A 21,773-nucleotide genomic window follows, 5' to 3' on the forward strand; every position below is an offset into this window, starting at 1 on the left:
AGGGTTTTTACGCGTGTGGGGAGTCAAGTTTGGTCCGATTCCACAGAACAGCTGCTGGAGCACAAATAAACTAAATAAAGCAATACAAATCCATAGAGCACCAAACAGAAAAATACCAGATCCACAGAAACTGTCTGGTTCTGTCATTGACAATCATTCAATTTGATATGGTTTGTTCATCGGAAAGTTCAGAAAATTTGGGACTGACAGACCAAATCTATTACTAATAACCTTTATTTATATAGCGCCTCACACAACATAACTCAAAGGGCCTTACATTAAAAGAAGGCAATATAATAAACAAGCAAAATGCATTTAAAAATAAGCAAATATACTCCTTCACTTTTGGAGGACCACCACCATTCCTTATCTGTCATCGACATGTTATGACCAACAATTGGATTCTGCGTCATCGCATTGTGCTCACTCCGCGGTTGAAACGACGCCTCCCGTCAAAGGCTGAAAAAGGGGGGTGTTGTGGCGGACCTGGCAACGTCCGACGTCACCGTTCCAGCGCGCGAAAGTTGCACTTGCGGAAGTGCTTCCAGCGTCGGTGGCACGTCGCAGCTCGACGTCTGCTGGTGCGTCCGCTCCTCGACTGCGACGTCTACCCGAGTGATGGCAAAATGAAAACAACTCGCAAAATGAAAACTACGTCCACACGACCGCGACTACAGAAACCCCCAAGCGACCGGGTTGAATTTCGGTGACGTCAAACTCCGTAGCTAATATTTGGCATAAAACGTAAGAGCGCCGCGGCAGACATGGATCGCTACAACGAGGTGAAAAGTCTCCTTAAAAACTGGGAGCAGTCGTTCGTCCAGCAGCGCCAAAGGAAACCCAACAAGGTGCATTTCAGCCCATCTGGATAATGTCGACATACAGTACATATGCAATCAAATTTGTACATATACCTTGTGTACCAGGGTGGAAAATAAAGTGGTTATAACAATATGATATACGCAGTATTGCAAAGGATGAGCGTTCTAACATTTGCTAAGTCATATGGTCTTAAAACATATTGGTTTGGAGTTAGTCAATTGTGTTTCATGCAGAGTTCCCATTGGCTGTTAGTTGTCAGATTAGAAATAAAAAATTTAAAAGAATTGTCCTTTTTGGTTACAGGATGATATTGACCAAGCCCCTGAAGACACGAGGAGTAAGCTAAGTTCATCGATTTTGGAGCTAGAGCGTCGGTTGACGTTCTATTCAGTGAAAATAGAAATCACAAAATGTGAAAACCACATGAAGTGATGCAGCCTGCCCGAAAACCTTTGTTACCTCATGAGCTGTGAATAGTTCCGGGTTTTCCTCCTCATATGGCTTTAGGGTCACGTGATGTTGTGTTGTGTCTTTGTTTTACAGAGCTGTACAAGGAGTACCGCAGTTTGAAACAAGCCAAAGAGAACTGCAGCAGTACCAACGGGCACAGTAGACAAAACGGATCTGAGACCAGTACAACCCAGAAGGTACTGATAAAGGTGTATTTTGTGTGTTTTCCTTATAATTACACAAGGAAAATTATTGAAGGAATACAAATATAAATCTTTTAACATTTTTTTTATAAAACTGAAGAAAGGGGAAAAGACAGGTGGAATTTAAGTGCTCTCTCACCGTGAAAGCTGATGAATTCCTTCATTCAATTTAAACTAATCCACATCTCTCTTTGTGACCTTCCGTTCAGGACTCAGACTGCTGGGGTTCCCACCTGAGTCGCAGCAATCTGTCGGCACCCTCTCCCACTCTCACTGCCGAGGACAGAGACAGTCTCCAGGCCTCTGCCCAATACTATGGCATGAAGATGAAGAATAACCTGGCCATGCTCAGTAAGGTCAGAAAAATAAGACAAATATATTGTCATAATATCCACTCTCGAGGCTCTCGAGGAATTTCTCTTGGTGAGTTCATGACGCAGGTAACACATACACAACAAAGAATTACAAGGAGACAATACATATTTAGATGCTAAATGACCATAAAGTGTCTGAAACACTACAAGGATTCTTAAATACCAAATATGTGCTTAAATACCACCACAAGATGTCTGTACTGACCAAAGTTGCCGTAGCAAGAGAAAGATGGCATGGACAAATTACTTTTAATTGTTATTTACCGGCGTTCTGTTCCCTTCATTTAGGACAGACCTGCATCTTTGAAGAAATCTTTGACTCCTGGACGCACACCCCTGAAGTCCTGGAAGGATGACAGACCAAGCGAACAGACGAACCCCCCTGCCGCTGCCGCTACACCGGCAAAAGCACACATTACCATGTCGAGCCACAACGCAGCTGCCTTTGCTCAGACTAGCCCCTTCACTCCAAGGTAAAGCAAGTAATATTAAAGCATGTAATACTGAAGACTTCCCACCACCACCTTTGAGCTGGCCTGCATTCTAATAACCATCTTGCTTACTCATTTAGTTACTTCAGAATGGCTAGAAGGCAGAAATTAGCAGTCTACATGTGCTGTTTGGGGGGACTTTAGGGAAACTAATACTTGCACTTGTGATGAGCCTACTCTTTCAGCCAAGACAATTCTATAAAGAAATAAATAAAAACACAAGTCATTTGTCTCTGCAGGAACACCAAAGCCTTCCATGGGTCCCAGGCTGTTCAGACACTCTGTCCTATAGAGCCGAAGGAACCGTTTGAATCTTATAAGCCTTCCCCAATATCCTTTGATGAATCAAATGATGCTGCTATGAATACTAACACTGGTAATACCGGTGTCAAAAGTTCCACCCCTGGTACAAACAGTATTGGTACCTGCGGTAGTCACCATGCTTCAGGGCTCTCTCTCCAAGCACCGTCTCCCCGATGCAAAGTCGGATCTTCAGGAGAACTAACTGCAATTTCAGAAGAATTAAATGCAAATGTTGGTGTGTCAGGAGGCTTAAAGCTACACGTTGAAACATCAGACAGTTTACCAGGGGGCGTAGGGTCTGAAGATGGTCGGGGGGGTCTGGAGGGCTTCCGGCCATCTGGGGGTTTGCGGGGAGGAAGAGGACGGTCCGGGGCTATGCCCTCCCTGGTCAGCACGCTCGGCTCCGTGGACCGAGGCTGGCTGCAGCGCTGTCAGGTGTTCGGAGAGGCGGAGGAAGGGGAGAAGCCCGGCGCCGGCAATTTGCATGTAAAACCTGACAACGGAGGAACAGGAGAAAGTGGTGATGGAGAAGTGAGAGTGCGTGCTGAAGCGGGCGGAGGGATAGGAAATGCCAAAGCAAGAGGAAAAGGAGAAAAAACAGAGCTTGGAGATGGGGGAGAAAATGAATCGTCAGGCGCTGCAGAAGCTGAAAGTTTGAGGACTGAAAGTCACACCGAGACGCCCAAAACGGCAACGCACCGTGTAAGAAAAAGCAAAGGAAGAGGAGGAGGTGAGAAGAAGGAGGTGCGAGAAGAGGACCAGATTGAAACGGGAAAGACACAATCTAAAGATGAGGAAGAGGAAACAAAAAGGCCAGATAAGAAAGGGAGGAAGAGACAAAGGGAGGACGGAGAGGACGGAGGGATGAGGAAGAGGAAACGGAATGCCAAGAAGAAGGAGGAAGATTCCGACAGTTGCTCTAAAGCAATCCACAAAGAAGGGAGGAAGAAGAGAACAAAGAAGGCTGACGTGGAGGAAGGAGAGACATTACAAACCAAGGCACCAGAAAAGGTAAGGATGATCTTTCCATCGTTCACTTTCCTTTTTTTTTTTTAAATTTCAGATTGCTGTGAATTCTTTTCTTTCTGAATTCTTATGGTTGTGTGTTTGAATCTCGATCCCAGCAAATGCATTCGTCAAACTTCTTTTACTTTTTATGACTCCACGTATGAATGGAGTGAATAGAAAACATCCGGTTTATATTTTTGACAGAAATATAATTTCATGGCCAGGTTCCCCAGGAGAACCTGTTGGGGGAAGTGGAGGTGGACGTCAGAGCTCGCAGAATGTACAGTGCACAGCCTGCCAGGTAAAAGCAGCGTTACACCTTATTCATACAGGGAGGTTCCTTTACCTGTGCCTTACGCTGCTTATTTATTTTATTGTGACATTGGATTTTGTTATGCAGCATGAAGTCTGCATAAAGGACACAATGCACACAATTAAATATGTTGGTTTGACATGGATTTACCGTTGTTAAGCTCGAGCCTTGAAGCTGAGCTTCAAAAGAGTTTAACCTAAAATGAGTGCTGGTTTATCAAAGACTTGTGATTTTTACCTTCATTTTATTTGGATAGAGGTACAAAAAACTCGGAAGGAAACTTTGTGAAGATCAACTTGAAGAAGAAATCGCACGTCAAAGGATACGCACTGAGAGGAGCCGGCCTTCGCAAACAGGTGAACTCTGCGTGCGACTGTGTCTGAATGACATTGACATTGTCCAGAGCCACACAAGTTGTTCTTTTTTTATATTGTGGTTTTTTGGGGTTTTTTTTTTTCTTTCTTTCTGTCTGTCTGCTTCAAGGCCTTCCAGAGGTGTGCACACACACACCCTTTTTGGTGGCACTGCCCCAGCTGTAGATATATAATTTCATTATTTATTTTATTCCATGAGAGTGAGCTTCATGTTCTAAAGTGTGTGTGTGTGTGTGTGTGTGTGTGTGTGTGTGTGTGTGTGTGTGTGTGTGTGTGTGTGTGTGTGTGTGTGTGTGTGTGTGTGTGTGTGTGTGTGTGTGTGTGTGTGTGTGTGTGTGTGTGTGTGTGTGTGCACGCGCCTTGAACCTTCATCATAGTTTTCTTATTTTTGTTATTATCTTCGTGTGTGTGTTTCAGATGTACATGCAGAAGTTCCAGCTGAAGGGGGAGCGTTTTGGGGGGCCGGGGGGGCGCTTTGGCAGAGGGAGGAGGGGCGGCTTCAGAGGGGGGTTCAGTCGTCAAGGAGACACCTGCTACAAGTGTGGAGGAACCGGACACTGGGCCATCGACTGCAGGGGACCAGGTACCGCATCCACACACACAAACACACACACACACACACACACACACTCAAGTCTAATGTTAACTTATATCTGAAAAACTGATTCTGGGGATGGAATGCTTTAGCCCTTAACTTTCCAACCCCAAATATATTTAGTTGGAATGACTGTAATGATGGCAGTCAGTTTTGTTTTGGACAGCCTTGTCCATTAGACCAAAACAATCAAACATAATGATCTAATGATGGCCTCCTGTAGCCCCGCCCCCTCCTGTGAGTGACGACCCCCCCACCGTTGAGGAGCCATTTGAGCTGCCCACTCTGGAGGAGGTTGCCAGGGCAACGGGGACCCTGAAAAGCCAGACACCGGGTGCGTCCGCTTACCTTAGAACCTCGCCGGTTGGTTTCTATGATTCTTATCGACCTCTCTTCTCATTGTATTGTTCTTTTTTTGTTTTCTTTTTTTCCCCCTTGTAAGTAAAGTTTCCGTCAGTGCCTGCTGCTAATCAACTAGGAATGCATTGAATAGAATGAATTTCAGGGAAAGAAAATACAAAAATCTGATACCAAGAGCCGTATCAAATGTCTGATATGATAGTCTTCCTTTTGACATATAGAGGTATGCAGATGTCTCTTATGGAGGATTTTGTGTCACTGGAAGGATGGGATAATTTCTTGTTTAAGTATTAGATTTGAGAAACAAGGGTTGCTAAACCTTATTATTCAAATGGAAGATAGATATAGATAGATAGATAGATAGATAGATAGATAGATAGATAGATACTTCAGTAGAATAATATATATATACTTTATTCACACCCGGGGAAAAATTGCAATGTCCCAGCTGCTGACATCAAAACAATAGGCAGTGGTAATAATAAACAAAAGGATAACATGTGAAATAAAAAGAAAAACAACAAAAAGTGTCTTATTACCATCCTGGTAATAAGATGACCCCTTAGCTTTCTCTTCACTGTGTTTGTGTGTGAACCTCAATCCTTTATTCTTTGTAGAGAACGGAGAGAACTCCACCCCGGGGGGGGAGGAGGAGGAGAAGGAGCAGCGATCGGACAGTAAACAAAGTGACGACGTGCTGTTGAATGTCATCCGTCCGGACTACGAGCGTCCCGCGCCTCCCCCACCCGTGGAACCGCTGTACCGCGTGGGAGAAAACGGAAAAGTCCAGGGTATAAATATGTGAAAGAGTCAAATATATCCTTTCTGTTGGAAACCTTTATATAACGCTCAAGTTTTATCTGGATGAGTTCAATATCTACAATAAGAATAGAAGGGTGCATGGTGAATATTTTGCAAAATATCAACACACCTGCCTTTTCATTTGATGATTTCACGGTACATATTGTTTTTGTGTGGGGTTTTTTTTTTCGTTGTTGTTTTTAGTAACACCCGCTGAGGTGTATGAGGCCCTGAAGGAGCTGGGCTACCAGTCGTTCAGAGCAGGGCAGGAGGACGCCATCATGAGGATACTGTCAGGTGTGTTCTTTCTACCACACACACACACACACACACACACACACACACACACTGGGCGATGTATCACTAAAATATTCTCTCTCTCTCTTTCTCGTCTAGGTCTCTCGACCCTTGTGGTACTATCCACAGGGATGGGTAAATCCCTGTGCTATCAACTCCCAGCTTATCTCTACGCCCAGCGATCCAATTGTATCACTTTGGTCATCTCACCCCTTGTCTCACTGATGGACGACCAGGTACACACACACACACACACACACACACACACACACACACACACACACACACACACACACACACACACACACCTACCTAGCTACCTACCGGACCTTGTTCTCAATAGATGTTACCATATACAATGAAATGTGTTGGAGAAATTCTCCTGCGTGGTCGGTGAGGTTAATCTGCCCGCTACAGGAGAACAAAACTGAGAGTATTAAATATATTTATTCTGCAGAATAAAGAGAAAGATACAGTCTTGCTTCAAAGCAGTGGTCTTGATCAGTCTACCTCTACTTTACTTGAAGAGGCCTTTATAGTCATGAGAGGTTGTGTCCCATTCTGAGACTAGCCATGTGATTCGCTGTATGTCTTCAGTAACAGCTGACAACATGTTTATACAAAGAAAAACATGGAACACCTTCGATGCCGGGAAAGCATACGTTGAGTGTTTACACAAATGATCCCTTTACGATCTAAAAAAACAGGGTGATGACTAAAACATTTGTGACAGTGGTATACAGGAATGTAAGATCTCCTGTGAAAGAGTTGGGCGTCACCAAACAAACATATGCCTCAGCATTTAGACATCACTTGGTGGTAGAATTATATCATTCGTTAACATTGATCATCATTTTTCTCTCGCAAATGTGATAAATTCTGTTAACAACTTCACAAGAGTTATCTATATATTGAGGATAAAGAGTCAAAGATAAGATGTTATAGTGCTTCCTCACATCAACGTTCAGTTCTGTAATAAAAATAGTTGTTTTTTTTCCCATTTTGTCTTATGTCTATCCAGCTGTCCGGCCTGCCAGCCAAGCTGAAGGCTGCCTGCATCCACTCCAACATGACCATGAAACAGAGAGAGGCTGCGATAGAAAAGGTAGAACACACGCCAAAAGGAATCGGTGTTGCCAACTGGGGTGAAATGGGAATTACAGGCAGGACTGTCAGACTATCATATTGTTTTTGTAAAAATGACAGTCTTAAATTGTGTTTATACAGTCTTAGGTTCTGGTAAAGAGAAAACATAAAACATAAATTGGATACCTTCGTTATGAATTTATAATTCAGTATTTTGTTAGCACAAAGGAAGAATATACAAAGTTTGAATGCAATTCAGCTTCATAAGGATCAGTCAAGTCAAAGTTGATCTTAAATATGTCCAAAATCAAACTAGTAATAAAAAGGTCTTCAAATTGTCTGATACCTGATTCTGATGACAATCTATTGAATATACTGTCTCTACTGTATGGACAATTGCAGACTGTTTTGGGGAAACCTTAAACCAAAGCCAACCTGATGCACCAAACAGTTTGGATTCTGGAAGCCAGAAGTTCAAACTTAGATTTAATTTTGCTCTGGTGAAATTAACAAGTCAAACCATTACCAGCCTTACGTCAGGTTTTACAACACTCGATTTCAGACCACTTTGAAACAAACTGAACTACTGAGAACACCTCGGGAGATGGTCTCTGAGTATGACTGGTTTAAAAGGGACTACATGTGAAAACACCTTTTTAGTTTCAGTTTTATTCACTCTTATCACATACAATTCTTGAAAATGTAAAACAAAATTTTGACCTTTTAAAGTGGAGTCCACCTGTTGAGATTATTTGCTCTTATTACATATAACTTATTATAATATAATTATAATATATGATAATATTTCCTGTGTCCCCCCCCCCCACTCAGGTGAAGTCTGGGCAGGTATGTGTGCTGCTCCTCTCTCCAGAGGCCCTGGTGGGAGGAGGTGGCTCGGGCTCCGGCTGCCTCCCCTCTGCTCAGCAGCTTCCCCCGGTGGCCTTCGCCTGTATCGACGAGGCGCATTGTGTCTCCGAGTGGTCGCACAACTTCAGACCCTGCTATCTCCGGCTCTGCAAGGTGTGTGTGTGTGTGTTAATGATGTGGTTTGCCTCCTATGAAATGCTCTTGATGGGGCTCTCACAATTATTACATAATGGTCTGATTTTTATTATTTGAACTGACCGTGATTTTTTTTTTTTTTAATCTTATGTTTCTGTCCAATTTCATTGGAATTTTTAGGCAATGTTAGAAATTGCACAGTAAATATGTGGATTTGGTGCCTTTTTATCATTTGGGTTGAGGAAAATCTTGTAAAGAAATTCCAAAAATTTCAAGTGACAGAAGTGTAATACAAAAGTAATAAAATGAATCCAATAATGAAGTAAAATACAGTATATGTACACATCTATGTATGTTCACATCTACGTACAAAAGTTAACAGGCAGTGGCATTGTGCTAACAAGTTAGCCCAATTTGGCCAGGTGGCAGCCTTATTTTGGTAGTTAAGTTGTCAATAACCCACAAATAATTGACATTGACATTATCCTGGTTGAAGGTTCTGCGGGAACGTCTGGGCGTGCGCTGCCTGCTGGGCCTCACCGCCACGGCCACGCTGTCCACCGCCCTGGACATTGCTCGCCATCTCAACATCAACGACCAGGATGGCATCGCTGTGAGGTCTGCCGCCGTGCCGCCCAACCTGCAGCTGTCTGTGTCCATGGACAGCAACAAGGATCAGGTGTGTTGTGTGTGACTGTGTGTGACTGTGTGTGACTGTGTGTGACTGTGTGTGACTGCGTGTGTCTGCGTGTGTCTGTGGAAACCAGGGTTCCCACACAGCCTGGAAAACCTGGGAGTTGTCTCGTCAGGGAAAAGTCATGGAATGGCGACAGAATTGGCCAAAATGTCAGTGAAACCAAGATTTGTCCTGGAAAAGTTTCATTTCAAGAACTATGTGAGTGGACACAGTGTTAAATGTGAATACTTATTCGGGTTGTGAGAAATGTCCTGGAAAAATATTAATTTGAAGAGAGTGGGAACCCTGTGTCACTCTTGTTTTGTCCCTACAGAGAAAGTCAAATCCTCAAAAAGACAGCCGCAACCTTCCTTTTCTCTTTATTTGTGTGTCTCTCTCTATCTCTCTTTCTCTTGCTCTTTCTAGGCTTTAGTGTCCATATTGAAAGGTGATCGTTTTGGTTGCCTGGACTCCATCATCGTCTACTGCACCAGGAGAGAGGAGACAGTGCGTGTGGCTGCGCTGCTGCGGACCTGCCTGCAGGGGGTGCTAGTAAAGGAGAACATCCACATCAGCAGCAGCCAACAAAGCAACCCTGTAGGGAAGAAGAAGAAAGAAATGGGTACATTAAGCCGATTTATCAGGGGTCCAGCCCGAAGGGCGGGAATCCTATTGTTTTTGTTAATCTTCCTCGTCATTATCACATGTCAAAGTATCTGGCGCTCAGAAACCGTCGGACCCACACACACAAATGAATACGATTTGTATTCCGGGCAGTCCACAGACACTGTGGTCCAAGTTTGATCCACATCAGTCTATACTTGTAGGAGAAGTTTGTAAAAATGGGTGTTTTCGTCACCCCTCTTGGCAATACCAAAAGGTCACGTGAAAACACTGCAGACTACTGATTGTCCACAGAGAATTGTCACTGCGTCATCATTTCGTGACACAGGACATCGCAAGTTGACATCCTTCATTTTGGCACCAGCACCGTGCACTATCCGTATCATGCCGTTACCCGCACTGCACTGGGAAACTCCGAGACACGCGGCAGGGTAACTTATAACAATGTCAAGGCCTGGTTCACAGCCAAACTAAGAAGGCTTGGTTTGAAAAAGGAGGAGGCATTTAATAGCGGCGACAGGAACGGGTTTCAAATGGAAAAACACACACGTGGCAAGGTGGTTACATACATTTGTATTAGTCCTTACACAGGTCACACCAACTAACCTGGACCCCATGCATTGCTGCCTTCAGCTTGTATTATTATTATTATTACTATTATTATTATTATACAATTATGATTTTTGATAATAATAAAACTGCACAATTTTTTGGTGTAATGTCTTAGTTATTTTTTCTGTGATTTTTGTCTTTCTAGCCATAATGCTCTCAATACCATTGAATGGCAGTTCTTATTTTGTATTGGGAAGTCTTTCACTTTAATCTCAAAGCAAAGCAAATAACAAGTTTATTTGTTAGCACCTGTCGGCATGCGACTCAATAGAAGACAATCTAATGATAATAAGAATAATATTAATAAAATAAAAAAGCAAACAAGCAAAGCATTTTATAATAAGTAAATATCTGACTCAATTTCAGTTTCAATTTAGATTAAAACATTAAATTCCTGATCATTCCTCGGTTCTTTTGAAGTATTGGTCCTGAATCAACACATAGGGTCATCAGATCAATGATGGGGCTTTAATTGTGACCGAGATGTTTGCGTGGGTACTCTGTTCTCAAACTCTGTATGTGTCCTTAGAAAAACAGCAGCAGTTTGTTCCAATTACATTTGGCTTATGTTGTATTTTTAGCCTGCTCTCTACCTACCCATCCATCCATCCATCCATCCATCCATCCATCCGTCCATCCATCCATCTGTCCTTCCTCTGCTTCACCTTCCTCTTCACTTGCTTCCAGCTCGGAAGAAGATTCGTAAGCCTCTGAAGTGGCAGGCCGAGTCGTACCACGCTGGCCTGTCCGCGTCCGAGCGGCGCCGCGTCCAGAACAACTTCATGTGCGGCGAGCTGCGGGTGGTGGTGGCCACCGTGGCGTTCGGAATGGGACTGGACAAGTCCGACGTGCGTGGAATCGTCCACTACAACATGCCCAAGGTCAGTGCCTGGACCTGCATCCCAACACACATCTAACACATTCAAGTTCTCAACCTTTTGATTAAGATTTGGATAAGTCTTGTGTGTAGAGCCTCACTGGTCGGCTCTGGTAAAGTCCAAGTGAAGCAGGTAATCTCACCACTGTCAATGTAAAGACTATCAATCAAAATTATATTTATGTTATTGTGGCTTCAACATTTATTTTGGAGATATATCTGAACTAGCGCCGCTGAGGGTGGTGTAATTAAAATCAGATAGAAGGAACACGTATAAGGAAGGAAAATGCTAATATGCCCTGAATTTCCCTCTTGGAGATAAATTAAGTTTTATCTTAAAGATATAAAGATAAAATAAACGGAAATCTCTTCTTTTTCATAATACAGATTTCGCCCAAAATGACCCAACAGCAGTGACCATATGCAAAGAGGATTTATATATAGAAATATTTATATTCTTTTTGATATCAAAAATGCATTTTACTTTCACTTGGACTTTGATCTATTCAAATTTTTGTGTAATTTTCCATTCTTTACTATATTGTGTTGTGGTAAAATATCATCCAACCAGTCCTCCCCTCATGGTTCAACTGCTTTTCAGAGCTTTGAAAGCTACGTGCAGGAGATCGGGAGGGCCGGGAGAGATGGAGACCCGGCACACTGCCACCTCTTTCTGGACCCGGAGGTATGACTCCTGAAAACACAACAACATATAGCTCCGAAACAGACATAGTATGACAATCAATTCAGCTGTAGTACTCAAACCTGATGCTGCTTAAACCACACAAAGAGATTTTGTGTGTGTGTGTGTGTGTGTGTGTGTGTGTGTGTGTGTGTGTGTGTGTGTGTGTGTGTGTGTGTGTGTGTGTGTGTGTGTGTGTGTGTGTGTGTGTGTGTGTGTGTGTGCGCCTTGAACCTTTATCATAGTTTCCTTACTTTTGTTATTATCTTTTGACACACTATATTCATAATGGACATAGAACGTTAAAACACATAATAATGGCACTGTAGGTTTTGTTTCATATAACATACATCTTTTATTGATGGGATTTAATGTTGTTACACCTGCTGTCTGGTGCCATCTTCCCTACTTGGGAACTCCACATATTCAGGGCTAAATGAGCTGTGGAGGAGTCCATTGGGTTTGACCTCATGGGGGAGGATGTTGTATGTTGTATTTACTTCAACAATAATCCCTTTTTATAGATGAATGTTGTGTATTCATTTTGCGTTTATTTAAAACAAGTGCAACTTATGTTATTTAGTTCCTTGTTCAATAGTATTTACATTTAAATATTTTTGTGTTTCGGGTTTTTTCAACTTAAGTTGTTTATATTTTTTGGTCAATAAATCGTCATTTTTGCCTCAGTCTAGCTGCGACGGCTGTGTCTGACGGCTCTGTGTGTATTCTCCTCTCAGGGTGGGGACCTCCATGAGTTGCGTCGCCACATCTACGCCGACACCGTGGACTACTACACAGTGAAGAGACTGGTGCAGAAAGTTTTCCCTCCTTGTAAATGTAAACAGATCCACAAGAAACAGCAAGAACTTGCCAAGGTAAGTTGTCGGATGTTTATGTTTGTCTTTCATGATATTCTGGGGTGAGATAACTCATCCAAGAAACAGCCTCCTCTCCCACGCATCAAAAGTTGAGTAAAACAATTTTGAACCAATACCTCTGAACCTATTTCTGAAATGGCCTACTAGCATGCTATTTAGTATGCCTATTTACTATGTCTGAAACTTTACTATGCTCAAATTGCCGGGGGGCCCTCTTGATGGTGCAGTGTCAAACTTGCAGGACAGGGGGCTATAGAGGTCTAGGTTAGTAAACTGCTTTGGAGAATTAACGTTCTCAGCTCCCTAACACTCAAATTACCATTCCATACTGATGACGTTTTTTGAAACAGCCTGTAGAACCGGGATGTGAAACTTGGTTTAGCAGCATTGCGGCCAGGATTGGATTAAATCCCACTTCCTGAAGCGCAGATCATTTATTTTAAGCCACTGACTAGAGGAATAAAGCGGCCTCTTTCAGACTAAAAGGTTTAGAATGACGCTAAGATGATACTTACAAGATGAACATGCAGTGCAATAGAATTTAGCAGCGCATGTGGAGGAAATTGATGTATTTCACACAGATAAGGAAATGATTTTAACTTAACGATTTGAAAGCGCCTCGTGTACATTTAATGAAATAAAATCACAGAATGTGTCTGTCACAGCGCAGGGACGACATCGAGGACTCCGAGCTGCTGGAGATGATGGAGGTCTGCGAACGGGACAACAGCTTGAACCCCCCCGCCCCACCCGACATCGTACAGCCGACAGAAGCCGGTCACCAGAGGGATGTACCACCGCATCCTTCTGCAGAGGTGATTGATGTAAGAAATACCCCAGCTTTTTAAAGGTTGAATTCTAAATGAGTCCAGAATGAATGAATAGTAATGACATCATGTCCCAAGACACCACCAACTGCAGGGGAAGGTAGAGAGGAGGAAAAGGAACAATTGGGAGACGACGGTTCCATGAAGAGCTCAGAACTCATGGTGACGGGAGACGGGGATTGGAGGACGGAGCAGGAAGTGGGGTCCACGGAGAGCACTGATTGGCCGGCCAAGAGGGTGTGCCACACCCACGAGAGAGCCATCCCCATTCAGCAGACTGTGGAGGCTCTGGACATCACGGAGGAGGGTGAGTGGGAAGAGTGCACACTGTCTGAGAAGTCATCCATGTTCCTGAGAGTCATTTAAGATGTAAACATACCCCATGTTTGTGTGTCAGGCGTGGAGACCCTGCTGTGCTACTTGGAGCTCCACCCGCAGCGCTTCGTCGAGCTGCTTCACTCCACCCTGTCACTCTGCAAGATCAACTGTTATGACGGCCCCAAGCAGCTACAGAGGATCTCCAAAATGTACTGTACAAGCGCAGGGGTGAAATACAGTTTTGTTATGTAACTGATGTTTACATCACAGTTGCATATGTTAACACATATGAAAACTTGTGTGTATTCTAAAATGTTTTTTTCTGCATTTTTTTAAAATTGTTGACATTGGCTTATATAGTTTCCTTACCTAGAATTAAAGAGTCTTTCACCTCCTGGTTTGAGTCTCTGTCCACCTGCTGGTGAATTTCAAGGAGTGCTGGTGTCTTGATTCAGAAAAGTTTGAAAACGGGAGTGGTTTGACAGTCCCCACTCAAGTCAATGCAGGGTGGGTGGTGAGGATTGGACCTCCTTCCCCTTTTTGATTTATTTTAAAATTTTTCATTGTTGTATTGTTTTTATTTTTTTATTGTGACATGGAGAGCCACTAAAAGTACTGCTCGACATCAGCATCCTTCCTGCACACTTTGTGATGATTTCAACCACTAGATGGCGCTGAGTTACACATACAATCTGTAATGCGAATTTAATAACTTTGTGACAAATTTGAAATTGTATTTGCATTTATACTAAACAGTATATTTGAAATAGAATTTCTGAAGTTATTGAATTTCTATTCGATACAATGACAAAATGTACTTATTGGAAGTCGCTTTGGACAAAAATATCTTAATGACGTGATGTCATGTGTTTCTGGCCCATTTCAAACAAACTTGACGGTTCCAATCAAAGTTTTTATCAACGTATCATTCTTTTTTTTGGCAGCTGCCCCCCGGTCGCCGTGGTTCTGGCCCGAAAGCGAATGGCTGGAGAGCGCATCGAGGCGTGTGATTGGCTGGAGTTTGATGTCGTCGAGTTGGCGGACACGATGGGATGGCAGCTTCCTCTGGTGAAGCGAGGACTCAGGCAACTGCAGTGGAGTACAGGGAGAGGTGCGTCGTCTAACTGTACATGCTCAGTTTGATACGCTTCAGACCCCATTTGAAGTTGTCTCCAAGACCCCAATCTGAGAAGACTTTTTACGTTAGATCTGATTTTGTGTCGATGGTGAGGGAGATAACAATTAAACTAGGAATAAAACAGTCATGATTGTACATTCTCTAATTTGTGCTGACATCTTGTAAATTAACTGTCAGTATACAGTATAAGTGTAATATGTTTTTTTTCTTCTTTTTTATCTCATGTTAAGGGAACAAATATCCATAGTATTAGGAAATTTGTAAATCCTAGAGGGGAGTTTTTACCATTAGCCATTACCTCTCCGGCACAATTGCTGCTATTAGGTCTGCGTGGTCGTGCAAAATTCAAATCGCTGTTTGATGGGGGGGCAGCGATCGGCGATATAAGATTTTAATGGGGGGCGTGCGCGTGGTAGGGTTCGCGTGCACACAGAACATATTGTGGCAAATGCGGCCTCCTTGTTCCAGACGTGCAGGATTTAATATTTACAAGTTAAGTATTTACACAAAAACCTCCAGTTTTTACTAAATCAAGTCCCGTAGCAACGGAACTCAACAGGGAGACGTGCGTCCCGACAGTGGAGACACAGGTTTTTTTTGGAACAGTATGGAGCAAGATAGTCCCTTAACTCAGTTGTGTTTAAAATAAATTGTCTCATACATGTAGGGAAAAAACAAAATTAAATACATCTAAAATAAAAAGACAGGCACGGCAGCCTGCAAGCAGCGCTGTCTGGAGGAGAAACAAAAAAAAATCTCCAGTTCTCTGAGTTAGGTTTACGTTTTTAATTTTCAATACAAGTAAGAAACTAAGGAAACAAACTTAATCAAAATCTTTCTCTATGAGATTATATTATGTATTGCTATATAATTATCTGGGATTGCCTGAGCAAGATATATTCATGAACTCATCATGAACCTGGAACCTCGGCACACCTGCAATGTGCGCACAGTGACTCCGCTGTGCTGCTCCGTTTGCCCAGAGCGGCAAAATGCCAATGTGCCTTTATTTCTATTTTTTTGAGCACCTGCCCCTCAAAGTCTCTGTACGGGACTGTAGAAGGGAAGTGAGACCCGATCACAAGTGGTTACTCAGCAGCTCTGAGCAGAGAGGGGGAGAGTCTCCGACCCCTCTCTGCCTCCCTCTCCTTCTCTCTCTCTCCCCTCTAATTTCAGGTCACGGGAAACTGCACTTGCACCGTTTCAATTCTCAGATCTGGCGGAATAATAAATAACAAATTTCATCTTAAACCCGCCAAGCCTACCTGCTATGTTTGTTTTTTTTAAATGTACTTTTGTTTTATCACTTCCTTTGTGCAAATAAATAGATAATCAATAATTTTTCTGAAGATCCACTGGAACCTCTTGAGGGACCCCTCTGAGGGTCCCCCGCCCTCATGTTGAGAGCCACTGCTATAGACCATAGCACCATTAGAGGCACCGGGAAAGCTCCTCACCGTCTTTTGTTTACTTATGCTTTAAAACTTCAGGTTAAGGTACTGTTGGTATTAAGAATAAATGTGGCTAGTGGGAAGTGTGGCTTTATTCATAACTGAAACTGAACTTAACACAAGTGTGTGTTTTGTGCATCGCAGCGGGTGGTCGTAGCGGCATCCTTGTCGAGTTTTCCTCGCCCTCCTTCTACTTCCGCTCCTACGGCGACCTGGACCACGAGGAGATGGACAGAGTGTGCCACTTTCTCCACAAACGAGTGCAGGACCAAGAGAAAACAAAACTCTTCCAGCTGTCTGCCTGCTTCAAGGCCTTCCAGAGGTGCGCACACACACACACGCACATACACACCCTTTTTGATGGCACTGCCACAGCTGTAGATATATAATTTCATTATTTATTTTATCCGAGTAGAGTGAGCTCCACGTTCTAAAGTGTGTGTGTGTGTGTGTGTGTGTGTGTGTGTGTGTGTGTGTGTGTGTGTGTGTGTGTGTGTGTGTGTGTGTGTGTGTGTGTGTGTGTGTGTGTGTGTGTGTGTGTGTGTGTGTGTGTGTCCCAGTGTCGCGTTCCGTACCGTGTCATCCTGTGTGGAGGATTTGGACAAGGATCGCAGCCTCCAGCTAAAATCACTTTTATCCGAGTATTTCGACAAGAGGAGAGACAGAGCGCGTTCAGAAACACCAGAGGATACGGAGCTTGACAAATACAAGGTAACACATACTTATACCTGTGTATGTGTGTGGTAGCGTAGATAGTTGGACATACCTTTATTGTCCCTTTCTTCTCCCACAGAATATTTAGGCATTTACGTGTGTCTAATGACTTGGAAATGTGTGTGTTTACAGATTTTAGACTGGGAGAATCAGATCCGAGTCGACATCAGAAGTTTTCTCACCAACCGAAGTGATGAGAAGTTCTCCGGAAGAGCTGTGGCTAGAATCCTGCACGGCATAGGTGAACACACACACACACACACACACACACACACACACACACACACACACACACACACACACACACACACACACACACACACACACACACACACACACACACACACGTCTGTCTTGCCACTTGTTTGCCTCAGCCAATGAAGCAGTGCAAAATGAAGCAGTGAGTACATTCTGTCAAAAGAGGAATGGGGAAATCTCCACACACTGACTTAACATCCCTTAATGCTGAGAATGGTCGCCCAGCCCACCGAAGTGTTGATTTCCAGCCTGAGCTTTTGGTCCTGGCATAGTATCGTATATTTTGTGTATTTGTATATAACATAACATGTGGTGTCCTGGTGGCTCAACCGGATAAGCGTGCGACCATTTTTATACACCGATGGGCCACAACCTTAAAACCACTGACAGGTAAAGCGATTAACATTGATCATCTGGTTCCAATGGCACCTGTCAAAGGGTGAGATATATATTCGGCAGCAAGTGAACAGTCAGTTCTTGAAGTTGATGTGTTGGAAGCAGGAAAAATAGGCAAGCGTAAGGATCTGAGCGACTTTGACAAGAGACAAATTGTGATAATTGTGATGGCTGGACAACTGGGTCAGAGCATCTCCAAAACGGCAAGTCTTTTGGGGTGTTCCTGGTATGCAGTGGTTAGTACCTACCAAAAAAGATCCAAGGAGGGACAACCGGTGAACCGGCGACAGGGTCATGGGCGCCCAAGGCTCATTGATGTGTGTGTGTGGGGAGTGAAGTCTAGCCCATCTGGTCTGATCCCACAGAAGATTGTTGAAAAAGTTAATGCTGCTATGATAGAAGGTGTCAGAACACACAGTGCATCACAGCTTGCAGCGTATGGGACCGGTCAGAGTGGCCATGCTAACCCCTGTCCACCACCGAAAGCACCTACAATGGGCACGTGAGCATCAGAACTGGACCATGGAGCAATGGAAGAAGGTGGCCTGGTCTGATGAATCATGTTTTCTTCTACGTCATGTGTATGACCAGGCTTAGGGTCCGATCTGATCAAGCATCTGTGGGATGTGCTGGAACAACAAGCCCGATCCATGGACGCCCCACCTCCCAAATTCCAGGACTTAAAGGATGTGCTGCTAACGTCTTGGTGCCAGATACCACAGGACACCTTCAGAGGTCTTGTGCAGTCGATGCCTTGATGGATCAGAGCTGTTTTTGCCGCAATAGGGGGAGCTACACAATATTCGTGGTTATTAGCGCTTGTTTAAATGTTGTGGCTGATGGTCTATGCAAAACGCCTGCAGTGTCCCGAGTTAGAATCCAGCCTGTGGTCATTTGCTGCGTGTCTCTCTCTCTCTACCCCCTAAGTTCCTGTGTTTCCCCACTGTTCAGTGCATTGCACTGCTGCCTCACAGCAAGAAGGTCCTGGGTTCGATTCCCGCCTGGGGCGCTGTTGGCACGGTGCTCCGGCGGGTTATCTCCCAAATAGGAGCCTTTCTGTGTGGAGTTTGCATGTTCTCCCCGTGCTCACATGGGGTTTCCTCCACCTCACGTCAGTAAGGACCCCCACCAAAAACATGCACCCATCATTGTCTGACCAGCGATGGACAATTATCACCTGGTCCCCGGGCGCGTCCACGTATGCTGCCCACTGCTCCTGGCTGTGCCCCCGGAGGAAGGACAAGCCAGGATGGGTCAAAAGCAGAGAATCCATTTCACTGGCCACCATCAAAGCATGTGCATGTGTGTGTGTGTGCAAGCATGTGTTGTAGTGTGGTGTGTTGCGTGACTAATAAAGACTGTTTCTTCTTTCTTCTTCTTCTTCTTCTTCTTTATCAGACGGATTTGTCCAAAGTGACTTACAATCAGTACATTTGTCACAGTATCTAACAAATTGTCACAGCTCAACATTCTCTAGAAACAAACAGTACTAGTAGAGTTGTTTTTCTTTGTAATTAAAGTACATTAGAGGGAAAGCAGCTCATGGGGTGGACAGGTCAGTGCACTGCACGTAGGGTCCAGGTGTACTCTGAAGAGATGGGTCTTTAGTCTCCGACAGAAGATGGGAAGCAATTCAGCAGTTCTGACCCATATATAGATAAACAGTAGATATATTTATATATCTGACTTTTTCTGTTTTGTATTTTTTGGCTATTTGTATATATTTGAAAATTTGAATTTAGGCTATTTTTAATGAAATTGTATCTCATTTTTATTCTCCATATGTTTGACTGTTAAGTTGTTGTTTTTTTAAGGCTAATAGTATAGTACATGTACTGTAAATATCCCTGGTGGAATAAACATATTCTGAATATGGAAGCAGGACTCGCTGTATTAAGACGTGTTGTATGTCTTTCTTCTTTTGTGTATTGACATGATAGAAGATGAAATTCTCAAAGAATAGTACATTTTGTTTTCTGTTTCCTAGGCAGTCCGTGCTACCCCGCCCAAACCTACGGCCGGGACAGACGCTATTGGAGGAAATACATCCAGTTTGACTTCAACCAGCTCATCCGATTAGCTACGCAGGAGATCATTCACTTCAAGTGATTGGTGCCGTTCACACACAGCTACACATTACATGTACGCACATGCACGCACACACACACACTTGTCTCAGAACGAGCAGCATTTAATTTGTCTTGTGAATGTCTCTTTTCTAGAATATTACAGTTTTGTACTTAAAATTATTTTCATGAAGACCATAATCTATTAAATAAAATGACTTTTTATATGTAGAGCTTTTTTTTCTGTCTTCTCGAACACATTTGAGCAATACTTACATTGAAGCAAGCAATATTAAAAATGAATATGAATAATTGAACAGGGGTATCTCATAAATCTGGGATTGATTCATTTTATCCCGAAAAATGGCCGACACCACAAAGAAGTTGTAGTGACTACAAAGAAAGTTTGTAGGGAAAAAACATAGGAGATGGACAAGTCAATAACTCTGCTCCGTTACAAGGAAGTTAAAATGGACAAAAACAAAGTGACCCCCCTGAAGGATGCACTTGTTCAGGGTTGGTTTCTGTTGACCTAAACAGTTCATGTCCAGAGTCCATGTGTCTGCTCCTCTTCAGGACTTATTTACACCCAACTCAGTCCCAACACTAATAACTAATGGTTACAAATGTGTTAGGCCCATAAACACAGCGATTTCCTATTTGATGTCAGACCTTGAGAAATCGCCTCCTTGACCATTACAACTTTACATGATACACCTTTCACTGTTACCCAGCGCTCCCGCTGATATGAAACCCCTTCTTGTGCTGGCTGAGAATCTTCTAGACCGTAATTACCAAACCTAGACAACGTAAGCTTTTGATATAATATTGGTTTTGTATAAAATAGTGGTAATGATAGTCATTCACCTAAAACGAAATATTGACTGAACTGATGACACGGCTGATGTCTATGATGCTGCGTGTGCGTAATGACCATTTACGCTTGAGATTTCTCCAGAGTGACGAGCGGTCTGCTCAACGACTCAATTGGGATTTATGGCTTCTTTCTGGTTTTTACTGTCCTTATCTTTTCCCCTCATCCCTCTCGCTCTCTTTGTCCCTTCAGGGCATTGCACCCAAAGTTCTCGAGCTTCACACACACTTTGTGAAGTAATAAACTTGGGCAACAGCTGTTATTCAGTACAGGAGTGTGTTTTTTATCCCCATCTGAGATGACAGACAACACAACACTCTCAATGAAACACAAATTTAGAATGCATGAACATCACATCTCAATTTACATATTTCATTGGAAAGTCTTTACAAAGATCTTTACAGGTTCTAGGCAGTAATTACCAAACCTAGTCAACGTAAGCTTTTGATATAATATTGGTTTTGTATAAAATAGTGGTAATGATAGTCCTTCACCTAAAACAAAATATTGACTGAACTGCTGACACGGCTGATGTCCATGATGCTGCGTGTGCGTAATGACCATTTACGCTTGAGATTTCTCCAGAGTGACGAGCGGTCTGCTCAACGACTCAATTGGGATTTATGGCTTCTTTCTGGTTTTTACTGTCCTTATCTTTTCCCCTCATCCCTCTCGCTCTCTTTGTCCCTTCAGGGCATTGCACCCAAAGTTCTCGAGCTTCACACACACTTTGTGAAGTAATAAACTTGGGCAGCAGCTGTTATTCAGTACAGGAGTGTGTTTTTTATCCCCATCTGAGATGACAGACAACACAACACTCTCAATGAAACACAAATTTAGAATGCATGAACATCACGTCTCAATTTACATATTTCATTGGAAAGTCTTTACAAAGATCTTAAC

At 43.2% G+C, this 21,773-nt stretch overlaps 1 protein-coding gene across 1 annotated transcript; it reads left to right on the forward strand.

Annotated features, from left to right (window-relative positions):
- Window positions 1–764: 764 nt before the first annotated feature.
- recql4 (RecQ helicase-like 4) lies at window positions 765–20,109 on the forward strand (the record flags this gene model as incomplete). Its single annotated transcript, XM_080013469.1, has 27 exons — window positions 765–848; window positions 1,126–1,159; window positions 1,366–1,469; window positions 1,685–1,826; window positions 2,918–3,654; window positions 3,876–3,952; window positions 4,221–4,320; window positions 4,756–4,921; window positions 5,157–5,267; window positions 5,911–6,084; window positions 6,299–6,391; window positions 6,491–6,627; window positions 7,413–7,496; window positions 8,309–8,497; window positions 8,976–9,158; window positions 9,582–9,777; window positions 11,079–11,272; window positions 11,870–11,953; window positions 12,688–12,825; window positions 13,503–13,652; window positions 13,734–13,962; window positions 14,053–14,182; window positions 14,918–15,084; window positions 16,707–16,884; window positions 17,123–17,273; window positions 17,409–17,517; window positions 19,918–20,109. The coding sequence occupies 27 exons, from the start codon at window positions 765–767 to the stop codon at window positions 20,037–20,039; spliced, it is 4,263 nt and encodes a 1,420-aa protein (XP_079869595.1). The 3' UTR covers window positions 20,040–20,109.
- Window positions 20,110–21,773: the final 1,664 nt, after the last annotated feature.

The sequence above is a fragment of the Zeus faber genome (genome assembly GCF_960531495.2).
Source record: "Zeus faber genome assembly, chromosome: 1".
NCBI classification, from domain to species: domain Eukaryota; kingdom Metazoa; phylum Chordata; class Actinopteri; order Zeiformes; family Zeidae; genus Zeus; species Zeus faber.